Genomic DNA, 18,377 nt, shown 5'->3' with positions numbered 1-18,377 from the left:
ACCATTTGGGAGAACACAGGAGTCTACAAAACATAGCTTTTATGGGCAACCCTTGTCCTGCTCTAAGCCTCAGTTTCCTTACCTGTAAAATGGCACTGAAATAGCAATAGCTCACTGGTTTTTTTTGAAGATTATCTGAGATGATGTATGAATAGTGCTCAGCACAGTGCTTGGCATATGTAAGTAGACAGTACGTGTTAGTTGGTGTCATTGTATTACAGAACCATACATTCTGCATTTTGTGTCCAAGTCTTGGTGACATGTAGGTCACCTCATTTCCTTCGACCATAACAGTGTCTTCAAACTTTTGATCATGTTCTCTACTTGTAAAAAGAAAACCTTTCCTATATATACATTTATTTATATACTAGTGCCCTGGTGCACGGATTCATGCACATTGAAAGGAAATTAATTAGAAGGTGGCCAGCGGGCAGAACTGGGTGAGACAGGCCGGATAAGCCCTGGAGCCAGACTCCCGCGGACCCTCCCTGGTTGGCCGCACCTGGGGTGGTGCTGTGGCTCAAAGGGCATCTGTGGAGTAAGTGGTGCCCCTCGGCCTGGCCTGCAGGGATTGGGCCGAAACCAGCTCTCCGACATCTCCCGAGGGGTCCCGGAGTGGGAGAGGGCACTCTGCAAAGTAGCTGTTATACAGGGTGTGGAATGCAAATGCAAGTGTGCAGCAAACCAGATTCGGGGCCGATAGTGCCCTAGCAACAACATAACCCATGGTCAAAGGTAGAATTGCGCGGCTCCGTGAGGAATCAGACTCCCTCCTCTCTGGTTTTGGGGTGCATCACCCAAGAACTGCTGCTGCCAAGTCACTGCAGCTTGGCAGCTCCTGTGTTGAGCGTCTGCCCCCTGGTGGTCAATGCGCATCATAGCGATCGGTCAGAGAGTCGGACACTTAGTATATTAGCCTTTTATATATAGAGATATTTATTTATATAACTATATGTATATACATAAGTATATGTATGTGTATATCTATATGGTAAATACAATCTGTGCATTAAACATTAGTGACTTTAACTTAAAATTCTTTTGTTAATATATGCAGAAAAGTTATTTTTTTCTGATAGCCTGAAGAAGTATTTTGGGCATCCCTTGGCGGGGACTGGTGCCCCAGCGGTCTCATCAGATAGGGTAATCTTGAGCTAGCATTAACCTGCAAAGTCAAACAGCAGGCTTCCTAAGGGAGTCTTGGCAGCCAGGTGCTCCTGTTGTGTTGCTGTTTTCTTCATAGCACTGATCACTCTGTTAAATTGTGTCATCAGTTTACAAGTTGATGGTCTGTTCATTCCTGCCTTGTTCCCCACAAATATATTATAACTTGTGCCAGGGAGACTTTGTTTATTCATACCTGCAGTCCTGGCTCAAGGACATAGTGCCTGATGCATAGCAGACCCTCAGTTGAATGAGTAGGTGAATGCAGGGGGAAACATACCCTCTGCTTTTCCCTCCCACAAATGTTTTTGTTGATGGTGGAGAGCCCAGGCTCAGGAGAATGCTACCATGATCATGGTTGTAGCCAATGTTGACTGGCAGCTGTCTGTAAAACCTCTTCTGTGGCTTGCCCCTCTCTCTCTCTCTCTCTTTTATAATATATTTTATTGATTTTTTACAGAGAGGAAGAGAGAGGGATAGAGAGTTAGAAACATCGATGAGAGAGAAACATCAGTCAGCTGCCTCCTGCACACCCCCTACTGGGGATGTGGCCGCAACCAAGGTACGTGCCCTTGACTGGAATCGAACCTGGGACCCTTGAGTCCGCAGGCCGACTCTCTATCCACTGAGCCAAACCGGTTTCGGCTTGCCCCTCTCTCAACAGTGCTCATAGAGGGGCACCATCCTCTCTTCTTGGCTCCCAAAGCTGAATGCAATGGACTCCGGACTGGGCACCATTTGACAAAGCTGAGAAGCTGTGGTTCTGCCTCGTACCAGTGAGGTGCCGGACGCCGAATCTCCAGGCCCATTTGCCCCAGACATCATTCTTTTGGAATCTTTACATAAACATGGGTGTTTCACATATTTCCTGAGTGGTGCAAATGCCTTTAGGCCACTTCCTTTTTTATGCAAGTTGTCTGTGGACACAGTTTCTTTTTGGTTTTTGTTTTATGGTTTAGCGATAATCTCTCCTTAAGAGTCATGACTGTTTTTCTCTCTGGAATTCAGATTGTACCATAACAGTATTATATCTGCCTGCTCTTATGGCAAGAAAACTAGGCTCCCTCTACCCCACCACCCAAACTCCTGACAGTTACTTTTTATAGTTGTTATGACATAAACATGTTTCATCAAATGTGGAAAGATCTTTTGATAGTGCTCAGACCGTGGTACTCATTGCGAAAGCTCCTGGGGTTTGGCCTGTGGGATTCGCAGACGCAGGCAGTGTCCCCAGGCAACCACTGAACACACGCATTTACGCTTAGCCTTCAGTGACTCATTTTTTAAGGCAAATAACAGATAAAAATAAACTGTTATACAAAAACGTAAGCTGATCTTATATATATTATTAGTGTCCTTACCTGGTGTTTGGTTGGTTGGGAGTGAAAGAAAAATCAATTCAAATGGACTTAGACTATAAAAGAAATGACAATATAACTAAAAGTGCAGGGATAGGGCTATCTTCAGGAGAGGCTTGGCCTACTTTCTCTCTCTGCATTTCTCAGCCCTGCATCTGCAGTGTAGGGTTTATTCTTGGCAGCATCCCCTCTCAGGATCCCAAGATGTTATCAGTGACCCCTAGTGCTACTTCAGGTTGGAATCCAGTAGGAAAGAGAAAGCCTTATATCTCCAACAAATCCCCAGAACTGACATGGGTCATGTGCTAATCCCTGAATTTTAAAATTGTAATTAGGAGGATAGGCCATGTGGTTGGTTTAAACTAACCCGGGCCTGACCTTGGAGTTATGGACGGGAGTTGAATCCATCCAGACCACAGGACTAAGCAAGTTGGAGCCCTGTTAGCTGAGGTGAAGGGCAGGTAGTCAAATAGCGGTTCTACCTGACATTCAAACAGGACTGGATGTGCAGCACTGACGTAGGTTTCTGACGTTATTGTTTGGAGCTGGTGTGTCTTGTGTCTCCAAAGATTAGGGCTAGTTTCCATATCTGGTTGTGGTGGCCGTTAGTCATGTCCATCGGTGTTTCTGTCTTTCTGCCATTTGGGTACACGGCGATTCTTTCTGGTCAGTGAGTTGTAAGCATTCGGATTAAAGCGTTAAGTTGTGGGTGTGAGGCCCTCCAGAGCGCTCTCTTTCCCTCTGGTACCGCAACTTGAAGCATGTGAAATGGTGTCTGGTCCATTGAGAGTAACTGTGATGAGCAGCGTCTCCCTGCTGGCTCATGTTGGATGTAGTAGCACGAGCAAGAGGCAAACACTTACTCAGTTAAGCTATGAGGATTCTGGAGGTGTTTGTTACTGTGGCATACCCAGTTTATCCTGCCTCGTACATTGGATTGCCTAAATTCATTTGTATTATTTAGGGGTTGCTCACAAACCCCCTATATTTGTATAATTCTTACAACTTAGCAAAAACGCTTTCACATCTATGATCTCCTCTCCACAATAGTCCTATATATAGACGAAAAATATTAGCTTCATTTTGCCAGTAGAAGAATTGAGGCAAACTCCTCAAATGTTCTATTTACAGTGTTTATTATTTTCTATTTGTTTTGTTTTCTTAAGCAATACAATTACACAATCAAACTGTACTGTAAAGAATCATGTTGCTCATTTTATTAATATTTTATTTGATGGCCCACCTCTGAAAATTTTGCTGTATTTTTCCCCCACACCCAGCAGTCAGTGTTGAAAATGTAAAGGACTTTGGTCACTGCCGCTTCTCTTGGAAAGCTTAGCTAAGGAAGTGGCTAGCTATACAGTTTGCCTGCATTGAGCTGTGTCAGGAGCAAAGAGAAACACTCTTGAGGGGGGTTGAGAGGGAATACAAGGAAGCTGTAATCATACATCGGGCAATAGAGAACCGGGACTCTTACTGAACAGGATGACTCTTACTGAGAGGAAAAGGTAGATATACAGGGTTTCCCTTGGCCAGAAAGTGGCAGAAGACTAGCAATACAGAGTGGAGGAGAGAGCAGGAGCTGATTGCTCTGAATGCATAGGAGACATCTGCTGTGCACTGAATTGGGGGAGCATTAGGGTGAAGAGTGCTTGGATTCAAATCCTGGTTCCCCCACTTATCAGCTGTGTAACCTTGCACAAATTACTTGATCTCTCTGACCTTGGATTCCCCTTATATGTAATTGGGATATTAGTACCTATTTCATAAGGATATTGTGAGGATAAAATGAGTTGAGAAATGTAAAGGTCTTAGAACAGTACACACAGTAAAAGCTTGGTAAATATCATCATCCTATATAATAAAAGGGTAATATGCAAATAGACCGAACAGCAGAATGAACACCTGTAGCCCCTTGCCCTGCCGGGCCCCACCCTCCAGTGGGCCCCCCACCCCGATTGGGGTTGGGGCCGGGAGGCAAACCACCTGCAGCGGTCCCTCACCCTGGCTTGCCCAGACTCCGATGGCCCCCATTGGGGTGGGCCGGCTGGACCCCACCAGTGCACAAATTCGTGCACCAGGCCTCTAGTCAATAACAACAACAACAACAATAATAATAGTTCTAGCTGGTTTGGCTCAGTGGATAGACTGTTGGCCTTCGGACTGAAGGGTCCCGTGTTCAATGACAGTCAAGGGCACATGCCTGGGTTGCAGGCTTGATCCCCAGTAGTCGGTGTGCAGGAGGCAGCTGATCAATGATTCTCATCATTGTTGTTTCTATCTCTCTCCCTCTCCCTCTCCTTCCCTCTCTGAAATCAATAAAAAATATTTAATAATAATAATAAATAATAAATTTGTTGCCACCCTTTCTGCCACCATGTTGGTCCAAGCCACACATTATCTTTCACTTAGACTAATTCAAAGACCTCTTCATTGGTCTTCACATCTATTCTTGTGTCATTTTGTTTGTTCTCCACCTGGTAGCTAGGTTAATGTTTTAAAATTAGAATTCATGAAGTTACTTCTTTGCTTAAAACCTTTCAGTAATTCCTTTTTTACTTATGCTTTTAGTCTTTATCATAAAGTATAGCTTCCAAGGAACTTGTTTCTCTGCCTCAGTTTGTGCTGACATCCATAGTAGATCCCCAAGTGTGCCATCTTCTGCCAGCCTCAGGGCCTTTAGACTAATATACTTTAGAGGAGCAATGCCATTTCCTTATCTTGATGTTGCTTTTCAGCTGGAGGGGTCTCTACTGGGGTGATACTTCTCTTTCCACCTCTACTCACTCTGCCCCATGGGAGGTGGAGTCATGTGTCAATCTCAGAGGAATACCTGGGCCTCCTGAATTTGGCTCTGCCCTCTTCCTCTCAGAGGTGAGCTTCCTGCAGGGAGCAGGCCTTCTCTGATGTTCCTCTAGCAGTGGGCTCTTTCCCACTACCTAGGAGGTCTGCCCTGTTCTGCAATTGCCTCTGACTGTGTGATTAAGCCTACCTCACTATATAGGGTCAGTTAACTGGCTCACCTGCCTAACAAACTAAAGCCATGACTTCCAGCCTGGCTTCCATCAGCACTAAAGATGCTATATGGGTTCTTCAGACGTGTTTCTTTCTACTTTGTCTTTTCCTTTTCCTCTTCATGATTGTCCTCCTCTGGATTGGGGTATTTCTAGTAGTCTGTGGTAGAAAAGCTAAGAGGGTCATGGACATCTTCCGTGCTGTATTACGGAATGAACTATGCTAAAATTTGACTGTAGGCTGGCTCAATGAAACTGCTGAATATCAATGTGGCTGATTTAAGGTCTTAACAATGTTCATATTCTTGGACAGGGCAGTGGAAATGAAAACATTTCCCCCCACTTTCTATTGGAAAACAAAGGTAAATGGGTCCAGAGAGTCTCCAGGAGGGGGAGCCCTGGTTCCTTGTTCTCAGTCACAGCTGTGAGGATTTGCATCATCTGTGACTAAGTCACAACAGAGCCAGTAAACAAACACAATCATTGCTGGAGTTTAAGCAAATAGGAGAAAATTGTCAGTTGGCATCATCACTTTATACCATGCAATTAGCTGTTCACCTATGTGGAATTCAGTTTTGCAGAAGAATTTGTATTATAATTCTTGCCATGGTTTTGAATGTCACAGCCAATGTTCAGTCTGTTCTTTTAGTAAGATACAGGCTCACACTTAAACTAAATTTTTAGTTTACACTTAAACTAAAACAAACATAAAAAACAAAAATAGGAATATGTGATTCTTTTAGTTAACTGCTTTTTCTCCTTAGTTTTTCGCTTCCTTATAATGTTTTCTAAGTTTCTCCTTTAGAAAAATGTGTTGTTCAGTCGTCCCTCCCAGCCCAGCTCTTGAGTAGATAACTCATTGTAAAATAGCCATCATTTACTTAGAGAACAGCTTTTAGCACATTACTATGCATCAGACCAACTAAGCTGGATATTCTTCTCTTGACACCTCTCTTACTGTCCCACACTTATTGCCAGAGGTGGACACATTGATTCATGGTAAATGTTAAAAATGGCCATTTAACAGGTGACTATTTTCTTTAAAGAGTATCAGTGATTACTAGGAATCAGTGTAGGTTCACTTAAAACAAGGTACACTGACTAATCTCAGTTTTAAAATATTAGTGGATGGAAACACCCTGGGCATGCTGATTCTGAATTTCAGCACTACTCCAAATTTCATGTTTTCTTTGTAGATAAGATAGATTGAAGCATCATGGGAGTATAGTTAGGTGGATTTATAAATGGTTAAATAAAACATACTTAGTATCTTTATATATAAAAGGCTAATATGCAAAGTGTCCCCTCAGGAGTTTGACTGGGAGTTCAATCTCTTGCTATGATGTGTGCTGACCACCAGGGAGTGGCACAAAATGAAGGAAGGCCCCGGCTGGCAGCCTGAAGACCCCGATTGGCCCTGATCGCTAGCCAGGCCTAGGGACCCTACCAGTGCACAAATTTTGTGCACTGGGCCTCTAGTGTTTTATATAAACACTTGAGAAAGATGTTAATAATAATCTGTGTAGAGATCTCCAGCAGTTTGCCAAAGTTTTATTTTTTTAAATTTTTTATTGATTTCAGAGAGGAAGGGAGAGGGAGAGATAGAAACATCAATGATGAGAGAATCACTGATTGGCTCCCTCCTGCATGCCCCACAATAGGGGATTGAGCCCTCAACCTGGGCATGTGCCCTTGACCAGAATCGAACCTGGGACCCTTCAGTCCGCAGGCTGATGCTCTATCCACTGAGCCAAACCAGCCAGGGCAAGTTTTATTTCTTTAATTAAAAATTTGGGGTTGTATTTAACCCTGTTCATTTTTAAAAATTCAGTTTATTGGGGTGAGATTGGTTAATAACATTATGTAAGTTTCAAGTATACAATTCTATAATACATCATTTGCATATTTTATTGTGTGTTTAACATTCAAGTCTAGTCTCCCTCTATCACCATATATTTGTTCCCTTTACCCCTTTATCTACCACCGCCCCTGCAACCATCTCCTCTAGTAACTAACCTTCTGTTGTCTGTGTCTATGGAGTTGTTTGTTGCTTTCTGTTTTATAACTCACATACGAGTGAAATCATATAGTTCTTGTCCTTTCTGACTGACTTATTTCACTTAGCATGCTACTCTCAAGATCCATCCATGTTGTTGCAAATGGCAGTATTTCATCTTTTCTTATGGCTGAGTAGTATTCCATAGTATATACTGTATGTACCACATTATCTTTATCCAATCATTCATTGAAAGACACTTATAGCCCTGTCCTTTTTAATGTATAGTCTATAACTTCGGAAGAATAATAAAAGGCATGTGTTTGAAATTTTCTGATGACACAAAGCTGGGAGGAATATTTAATAGTTTGGGATAGTTCAGTTAAGGTAAATATTTCTTTATTAGGCTGGTATACTAGGAATATACAAAATATCTTGTACATTGATATTTTAAAAAATCAACTGTATATGCTTAATGGGAGACCTGATTTAATTGTAATTTATGAAGAAATAATCTAGAGATTTTAGTTCATCAAAACGCAATATGAATAAACAGTGAGATACAATTGCCGAAATGACATTTAAGAACATCTGTCTCTGTTCTAAAGGGATTAGTTGAACTAAATTTTTAATATGTGTTTGGTTCTGGACACAATGTTTTAAGAAAGATGCAGAGAAATTGGGAAAATTCCAGAAGAAGCTGATCAGGAAGAGCTGTCTATAAAATAAGTCATGGAGAATGGCTGAGGGGTTCGAGAATGTCTGGACCAGAGTGCAGAAGGTTTATGGGAGACCTAGGAGTGACTCTTGAAAATTTGAAGGTTGTCAACATACAAAGGGCTTAGATTTGGGTTAGGTTACCCCAGAGATGGAATTTGTCACATGTCAAGAAGTTATAGGGAGGCGGATTTGGGTTTCTCATTATAAAAACCTTTCTAGCAATCTTCATTCTACAATGGAGACAGGCTGCCTTGCAAGGTGGTTAGTGTCCCACCACCGAAGACTTTCAATGACAGGTGTAGGGGCCCTTTGTCAGAGTTATCAAAAGGGCCAGGCTTTAGGAAGGTGTATCAATGATCCTTGAAGTTCCTTCCAATCTTATGGGCCCCAGCATGAGCTCAGTGTTTGCATATAGTAGGTGTTCAAGCAACATATGCGGAATCAATAAATGCATAAAAATAAAAAAAATCTCAGGGGCAGACCTTTGCACTTGATATATATATATATATATATATATATATATATATATATATATATCAATATATATATATATATATATATATATATATATATATATATATATCAATAAATGATTTTATGGCATTGAACAGTAATTTCACGTAGTTTCAGGAGCATATCATCTTAGAAAAAATGAAGGCCTTGGGCCACACAGAGTTTAAAATTTCCTAGATAACTGGCTTATATTTCTTGCTGTGGTATAACCCATTCTCAGCCTTGTAAGTTTTAGAGCTATTTCTGGTAATGAACAGGCTTTGCCTCAAACTGACATGATGCTATTTCTTTTCCAGGATAATCGTATCCACACATCCAAGTACAACATTCTCACCTTTTTGCCAATTAATTTATTTGAACAGTTCCAAAGAGTGGCAAATGCCTATTTCCTTTTTCTTCTGATTTTACAGGTAATGTTTATGCTGTATTTCTTCATGATCTCTTTGTTAAAAGTATTCATATAATTTGAAAAAGTAAGTTAATTCACTTAGTTAAATGTTCATGATTAGGTAAAACCATCCTTATGAGATTTTTAATGTTATTATTGCTGTTTCTCTTCACAAATGTGGGAGGGCTAGGAATGGGTAAAAACTAGCACATTCATCATTTTAAACACTGAGGTAATTTTAAAATGCAGTCTTGCACTTTACTTGAACCAAGCCAGAGCCTAATGATTACTGTTCACGGCCTCTCCCCTTTCTTTATCTCCCTCTCATGTCAACAGTTTGGGTATTGCCAGAGTGAAGACAATGAGTCTAGCAGAGTGGTAGTTTGTGGAACTTAATATGGCAAATTCATTTGCATCTAAGAACATTGTCATATTTTGCATATATATTAAAATAAATGATGTATGATATATGTTATTTCACTCTACAATGATTTTTAAAAATAGTTTAAGTGGTTAATTGGTAGTTATAAACATTGCTTTTTCCTCCTATTTGACTAAAATTTTTCCTCCTATTTGAAAGAAAAAAGCATAGCTCACATTAGCCAGTTATTTACTTAGTATTTATTTCAGGGTAATTTAATCACACTAAACTAGTAGATTCAGAATGTGCTGGAATCTGTGTTAATTATAGGAGGTAAGAAGATAGATTAGATGTGTGCAGTCTAGATGAATAGTTTGAGGACTATTTTTTCTTTAGTTGAATAATTATTTGTATTAAGAATCTTTTGATTATAAGTGGCAAAAACTTAAATTCTTTTAAGCAAAAAGGGAATATATTTAAGAATATATGTCATTTCATGTATTACTGGATTTATGGGCAAACTATTTCAACAGATTGTGATGTTTCTTTTCTCTGTTTTCCTTCATGTTGGCCTATTCTCTCACAGGCTTTCTGTACCTGGTAGATGCTAAAAGCTTTAAACTTTTATTTTCCCAGCTTCAACTCCAATATGTGTGTGTGTGTGTGTGTGTGTGTGTGTGTGTGTGTGTGTGTAAGAGATATATATATATATATATATATATATATATATATAGAGAGAGAGAGAGAGAGAGAGAGAGAGAGAGAGAGAGATTGGCCCATGTTGAGTTACACCTCTATCCGTAAACCGATCACTGTGGCTCAAGAATTTTTCTAATATGTTTGTTAAAATTTTATCTTTATTATTGAAAGTATTACAGATGCCCCCTTTGTTTTTCTTCCCATTTACCCCCTCCACCTGCCTTTTAAAAATTGATTTCAGAGAGAGGAAAGGAGAGGGAGAGAGATAGAAGCATCAATGATGAGAGAATCATCGATCAGTTGCCTCCTGCATACCTCACCCTCCCCAACCCCCACTGGAGATTGAGCCACAACCTGGGCATGTGCCTTGACAGGGAATCAAACTGTGAGCTCCCGGTTCATGGGTTGACATTCAATCACTGAGCCACACTGGCTGAGTGTGGCTCAAGAATTTGATGCAATGATTGTCTTGACCTTGATCACATGCCAAAAACTAGAATCAGGATGGAATCAGTGCACCAAAATTACATGAACTAAAAGTAGAAGGGGGTGGGTAGATCCCTAAGAAAATAAGGGTTAGTTGAAAGAACTAAATGTTAAACAGAAAAAACAACAACCCACAAATGATGAATGTGCATCTTACAATTTATTGAAGAGACTTTAGAATCCTAGATTTCTTTCTTTCTTTCCCCCCCTGTGAATTTGCTTTTGGTTTCTTCATATAATCCTTTGTACCATTCCAGAATTTTGAGCTCATTTCTCCAATGGATTTCTTATTTATGGTCAAAGACTTTTGTTCACAAAATTTTATATCCAGAAGGGGCCTTTGGGAAAGTTTAGTTCAACCTCCTTCCTTTTATTGATGAAGAAATTAGACCTAGAAACATTAGATGATGTATAATGCTTTTACAAGTTAATGATAGAACTGGTTCTAGAATCCAGCTTTTCTGCCAACAAGCCCAGGGTTTTTCGTGGTACCTCAAAGTCTTTTGAGGTTTGTTTGTTTTTAAATTTTATGTGGAAGCTATTATATAAAATTAAGTTTAGAGTTGTTTTAATGAGGCCTGATCTCCATACACTGACCATCTCTACCCAACCCTTTCCCGCCTGAGAGCCCTGAACCACCTCCAAATGGAACCCCACTTGAAAACCACCCAAGAGAACATGCCGGTTGTCATGGTGCCTCTCGCAGGTGGAGGTATAGGCACAAGGCTTTGGAGTCAAATAGATCAAGGTTCAAATTTTAACAGCTCTTGGCCCAATTGCTTGACCTCTTAGATAGTTATTTATACAGTGGAAAAATGATATCCAAGGCTGCAGCTTTTCTTGACTCTGGGACACCATTCATAGTGCATTCTGTATTTTACACTGAGGTGCTATTTACATGGAATACAATCCCTAAGGGTTTATATAAAACAACTTGATACAGAGTCTAACTCAGTGGACTTCTCTCAAGATTAAATGACATGATATATGGAAAGTACTTGGTACAGTGTCTGGCTCAAGGTAGATGCTCAAAGAATCTCTTTTTTAGGAATTGGTGAGGAATTGGCAAAATTGTTAAAAATTGAGATGAGTAATTGAGAAAAGACAGGTGATGTTTATTTTTTTTTAAAAAAATATTTATTATTATTATTATTATTATATCCTCACCCGAGGATATTTTTCCATTTATTTTTAGAGAGTGGAAGAGAGAGGGAAAGACAGAGAGAATTATCGATGTGAGAGAAACACATTGATTGATTGCCTCCCATATGAGCCCCGACCAGGGCCTGGGCCAGGGAGGAGCCTGCAACCAAGGTACACACCCCTGACTGGAATAGAATCTGGAACCTTTTGGTCTGCAGGCCGATGCTCTATCCACTGAGCAAAACTGGCTAGGGCTTATCTGGGGGAAGATCATCATCTATGAAAGACTTCACGAAGCTTACTTCTTAACTTGTTATAAAAATTATATATTTTATCAGGAAGTCTGAAAAGTGGTTCAATGATATGTTTATTCTATGTACCTTATAACCGAATGCAAACAGAAAGTCATTCTATATGTATATAAATAACTGGAATATAATCCCATTAATCTTTGGCAAGTCTTAGAAAATTAAGTGACAACATTTGGAAGATATACTTACCAAATTTAAAAGCCCTAAACTGTTTAAAATGTTTATTTCAGCTAATTCCAGAAATTTCCTCCTTGACCTGGTTTACCACCATTGTGCCTTTGGTCCTGGTGATAACTATGACAGCTGTCAAAGATGCTACAGATGATTATGTGAGTATTTGCTTTTGAGCATTCCTGAGGTCTCAATTTCAATTGTGACCTCTCAGAAGTAGAAAAAAGAGACTCATTTGGAATTTTTAAATTAAGCTCTTTTGGTCAATATGATACAAAAACTCTCTTGCTAGTTGATCATTAATACAAGTCATAGAATTAGCAATGATTTGAATAATGACATCTTTGCAATAAATGCCTGACTTCCCCACATTATATGATCTATCAGGAATAGTACTCATTTAGGTACATGAGTTCCCACAACTTGGCTTTAAAGGCCTTATTCATATAGACGTACTTCATAGGAGAGTAAAATGGAAGAGCAGAAAGAAAGACGTTTTGGAGAAAGATACCTTACCATACTATGTTCTAGCAACGTAACATGATGCAAACCACTTCTTTCCTTGCCTGAATAATGTGACCAATGACATCAGCATTGTAAGAAAGACAAAACAAGATGCTGTGATATTGATGTAATATTTTGAATATTTTTAAAAGGCAAAAGCACTAATTTTGATGATTATGATCTATGAAATCAATTTCATGATATTCCCCCTTGTTCATCTGTGCATTTAGGCTAATTGGTTTGAAACAACACCTTATATTGTAGCTTATAACTATCTAATCTTGGCAGTTCACGTAGAAAGTCTGATCTGAATGGCTGCTAACTTATGAGTTTAGTAGAGGAATCATAATATATAGATTCTTCTAAGCAACATAAGATATTTACATTACTGGAATACACAATAAGAAATAGGATCACTTGGGCATAAAAACAGAAATCCACATCAAATGTGGTTCAGTATTATACTTTGATTTTAAAAGAGTACTCAGTATTTAATGAAAGTTCAGTGTTAACAATTATAATTTCTAGAGAATAAAAGTACATGTTGTTACAAGTAATTTCTTGGCTTCAAAGAAATCCATAAAACAGAATAAATGATGTTCCAGTAAAGTATTGAGCACATATGTAAGAGAAATGGAAGTCCTCATTCTCTGTTGAAGACATTAAAATTAATGTATGGTTTTCTCTGGAACTATGTGGCATATTGTCTTCTTAGAAACAACTAAAAATGTGTGGAAATTGGAAGAGCATGTGGTTAGACTTGTTCCGCTGGTGACACCCAGAATAAGGTTTAGTGAGAGGGGCCTTGATTCAGATTTAGAACACGTAGAGATGGGTCCATGGTAACCATAAGCTGTGCTCATTTTGGGCAGATGGTGATAGTGTTCAAATGAACTGAGAGTACTTTCAGTGTCCTTGCTTGTGCTGACAAAGTATGATTTAATGTGTTTTTTCACAAATACTTTGATTTTTAGTTTCGCTACAAGAGTGATAATCAAGTGAATAATCGGCAATCTGAAGTGCTCATTGACAGCAAGTAAGAAATACATTCTTTGCTTTATCTTTAAGATTTCTGGGACCACAAGATGGGGTCTTGACAATGGGTGGCTTTCTCTTTTAATTAAATATATATGTCTTTCCCCCTTTATTGAAAATTGCAATGTAAGTCCATTTTGTGTTCATGGTTCTTTTTCATGCTGATCAAATGCTTGTGCTGAACACTCAGCTTCTACTTCAAATCCCTTTGGAGTTTCTTTTGTGGAACACAAACATATCATTGTCACTTTCCATTTCTAGGTCCAACACTGCTTAGAACTGGCACACATATGATGTCTTGTATGTAGAAGATGTCTCATAAGTACTTGCATATTTAATTTGGTAATTTCTGAGGAGTATTGCTAGAGAGACTTTGACACATTACTGTATCAAATGACAGTGATAAGAATTTTTTATTCACTCATTAACTGATTTTAGAATGAATTATTCACCATAACAGATTTTTCATTGCTTTTAAATTCCTCTGTCAATAAAGAAATCTTTATGGGAATGGTTCTTGAGTTTGAAATGCTTTAAAACATGTATTTACAAACAACAGAAAAAACTGCTCCAGAAAACTTAGCAAAAAGTAAATCTTCATTCCACTGTTTCTTACTCTTTATCTCTTTGTCCTGTTTTGGCTAATAATAAAAGATGGAAAAGTAAATTTGTGGCAAGTACTTCAACATTATCAACAACATCTTCCCATGATTTTTTTAAAAAAAATATATTTTTAAATTGATTTCAGAGAGGAAGGGAGAGGGAGAGAAAGATAGAAACATCAATGATGAGAGAGAATCATTGATTGGCTTCCTCTTGCACGCCACACGGGGGATCGAGCCAGCAACCCGGGCATGTGCCCTGACCGGGAATCGAACCATGACCTTCTGGTCATAGGTCAACGCTCAACCACTGGGCAACACTGGCTGGGCATCTTCCCATGATTTTGAATCATTTGGATGCTCTGAAGAATATAATTTTTAAAGGAAATATTGTAAACAAATTAATCATATGAAATGAAAAATTTCAAGAAATTAAAGCTATTGAGAGGGGCTAGGTAGCCTAGACAATAACTAATAGAATTGAACTAATTAATCTCTTTTCATTACTAAATTTTGACCAATGACTAATTATGTAATGAATACATATAGTTTTTCTGTGTTGGATTATTTTAGAAAATGATGTTAAATACATGGTAAAGAAATATGACCTTAATCTAAATCCCTCGTTATAGAGATAGAGACTCTCAAAGTGTGATCCTGGTGTGTGGATAAGCCATAAAGATGCCTGGAAACTTGTGGTTCAATTCCAAGTTAGCAGGTTTTGAATTGTTGCCACTGTAGTATGGTGTTTAAAAGCATGGGTTTTATACTCAGACTTTAGGTATGAGTTTAGTCCTGACCCTGAATAATTCTGTGGTCTTAAGCAAGTTCTGAAGAGATAGTGACTTTTGTAAGCTAATGTGGTGTGTGGCTTTGAGCTGTACTCTTGCATATCTTGACTTTCTCAAGTCCTGCAGTTCTGACTTGCTATTACACTGACATTAATATGATTTGGCTAATTTCCTAGGAACATCTGATGATCAGTCTTATTATCTTGACATATCATCTTTTATAAAGTGTGTTAAAATATGTACAGTTGCATAATGAATTTGAACTAATGGACTGAGTATATCTTTTAATGTCTCTCAAATTACCAGTTAAAATTTGTGTCATTATATGGACAGTGGTAGATATTGAAAACCCTACCTAGAGGCCATAGGTTAATCCAGTAACTTAGATATTCAGGAACTTGATGATCAAATGTCTCTCACACACACTAGCTAACATTGTCATTACTATTGGAAGTAGCATTAGTGTCACTTTCTTGTGGTTTCATTTAGCTTTTTGTTGAGTCCTTATGAGGTAGCATCTCTTTGTAATTCAATATGGTGTGACATTTTTAAAAAGTACTGTTGCTGATGTTGTAAAGTTGAAGGGAGAAGCACATATCATTGAGAATGGAGTATTCTTTAGGATTCAGTTAAAATCAGGCACGATTTTCCATGTGTAAGATTACCTACTACTGTGAGTTCCTTGAGGGCATCTTTCTTGATCAGGTCTGTGTCCCTTGAGCCTAACACAGTGTCTGTTAAATTTTCAAACTGAGCAGTAACAAGTGTCCTTGCTGAGAGGGAATTTACCAGAAGAGCTTGATCTGTCAAATTTTGCTGAGTCCCATCACTAGCCAACTCCTGTGGCTGGGATGGTGGTCTTCGTAGAATGTACTCAGGCTCTGGAGATTGGCTTTTCACTTTTTGGTTTTGAGAAGTTGAAGACATCAAATGGGCTTAGGTCTGAGATAGACCAGGGCGGTTTGAGTCCTCCTTGGAGCTGGTTGTAGTTGAGGATGCAGTTGGTCTCTGATCAGACCATCACTACCTTCCTGTGCTCACTCCCTGTGTGCATTGCTTCTAAGGGCTTACGCCTGCCACTTTCTTCAAAGCACTACCCTTGGGCTGCTGGAGCCAACGATTGATTGGTGTGGGAGTAAGAAAGAGCAGCACCCCTGCCTCAAATTGAACAAGCTGTGAGATATAATTTGCACCCCTGAGCTCCTGTGGAGACCAGGCTGAGGATGGGACTTTGCCTGCAATCACACCCTTGTGTGGCTTCTTTTCTTCATTGTGTTGCTTCTCACTTCTCTTACCGGTTTATCCCAGAAGTACTTTCCTATGAGCCAAGTGCATGTGAATCTGCATCTCAGGTTCTGCTTCTTGTGAGCTTGATCTAAGATAGTAGTTAATGAATACTTAACCCCATGGCAATGCTAGTGGAAAATATCAGAAAAGTGCTTTTGGGTCTACCCTTGGCACCTGTGGGTCATAATCCAGGGATAAAATAAAAAGCCTGGAGAAAATCATGGAGTCCAGGTATTTCTGGAGGTGAGTGTCATACTGGGGTGGGCACCAGCAGGTACTTGTGGCTTCCCTGTGTGCTCCTGTTGGAAGGTCTTGGACTTGGGGTTCATCAGGGCAGCAGCCATCATCAGCTTCTCCTGGAGCAAGAAGAAGCATGCGGGGAGGGAGTTGCCTGAGGGGAAGGGGTACAATGAAAGCACTTTGCAGGGAACCTGGGTCTATGTAAGTGATCACTATGTGACTTTGGCAATTAATTTTCCTTCCGGGCATCAGGTCTCTCTCTTTCTGTGCTCAGAAGTGAGGAAGGTGGGCAGCTATGTTCAGATTCAATACATATGTATTGAGCACCTACCATGAGTGGGCCACAGTACTTCCACACATAACTCTTACAAATCCCAAGGTGTGAGTAATAGTACCTCATTTTAGAAATAAAGTGATTAAGACCTAGAAAGGGAGTGACTTGTTCAGGCAAGTAAGAATCCAAATTAGGCTTCTACCCATTCATAAAGCAATGTGTAAGTATGAACGTTGTGGTCTGATCATATCTATTTATTTTATATTTGAAGGGCTTTGTTTACTCATCGTTTTTAGCACTGTGCAAGCTGTGATGTTGGACATTGTAAACCTAAGCCACAAAATAACTAGAGAAATAAAACCCTTCCTTTATAACCTTCTTTTTCAATTTTAGTTTTTTGGTTTTGTTACTCATACTCCTTTAAAATCAGGACTAATCTTCTGCACCTGCAATCTGTTATAATATGTGAAAGTGCGTAAAAAATAGGTGTTGTATTTGACTTGAATAAAACGTTTTGGTGACTTTAGTTTTAAAAGTAAGTAGGAGTGCCCTGGCCAGGTGGCAGAATTGGTTGGAGCATTGTCCCATACACCAAAAGGTTGCAGGTACAATTCTAGGTTGGGGCACCTATGGGAGGCAACATCTCATATTGATGTCTCTCTCTCTCTCTCTCTCTCTCTCTCTCGTCAATAAAAACATATCTTTGGGTGAAGGTTAAAAAAACCACACTAAGTAGGAGTGGCATGATTCCATACAGTAAAAATTAATATGACTGCCAAATAGAAGGTGCACATTCTTGCCTCAGGTAAGACAACATATATCTGCTCACTGAATCTGTGAATATCAATAGACTAGAGACCCGGTGCACAAAATTCATGTATGGGGGGGTGTCCCTCAGCCAAGCCTGCACCCTCTTGCAATCTGGGACTGCTGGCTCCTAACCGCTTGCCTGCCTGCCTGCCTGATCACCCCTAACCCCTCTGCCTGCCTGCCTGATCGCCCCTAACTGCCTCTGCCTCAGCCTCCACATCTGGAACCCAGGCTTTCCTCCTCCAACCAGCTGCAGGCAACTGGGACCCAGGCTTCTCTCCCTCTGGCCGGCCGCAGGCACCCAGGACACCGGGAGGCACCACCCAGGCCTTGGCTTTGTCAGGAAGGACGTCTTCTGGTCTATCTGGCCTAATTAGCATATTACCCTTTTATTAGTATAGATACCCAATGTTTCATAAGAGGAGGTTTCCTCAAGTCATGCTAGCATTAAAAAAAAAAAAAAATAAAATATATATATATATATATATATATATATATATATATATATAT

At 39.6% G+C, this 18,377-nt stretch overlaps 1 protein-coding gene across 3 annotated transcripts in view; it reads left to right on the top strand.

The window, feature by feature from the left end:
• The window catches only part of ATP8B4 (ATPase phospholipid transporting 8B4 (putative)), a 226,059-nt gene that overhangs the window by 48,548 nt on the left and 159,134 nt on the right, over window positions 1–18,377 (top strand). For all 3 annotated transcript variants that reach the window (XM_079767474.1, XM_079767472.1, XM_079767473.1), the window contains exons 5-7: window positions 9,062–9,175; window positions 12,384–12,482; window positions 13,803–13,864. In XM_079767474.1, the coding sequence (XP_079623600.1) occupies window positions 9,062–9,175; window positions 12,384–12,482; window positions 13,803–13,864 (275 nt within the window). The remainder of the gene's footprint in view (window positions 1–9,061; window positions 9,176–12,383; window positions 12,483–13,802; window positions 13,865–18,377) is intronic.

This window comes from Cnephaeus nilssonii (genome assembly GCF_951640355.1).
Source record: "Cnephaeus nilssonii genome assembly, chromosome: 4".
Classification (NCBI taxonomy): Eukaryota; Metazoa; Chordata; class Mammalia; order Chiroptera; family Vespertilionidae; genus Cnephaeus; species Cnephaeus nilssonii.
Note: the sequence above shows the minus strand (reverse complement) of the source record. Positions and strands in the feature narration are given on the sequence as shown.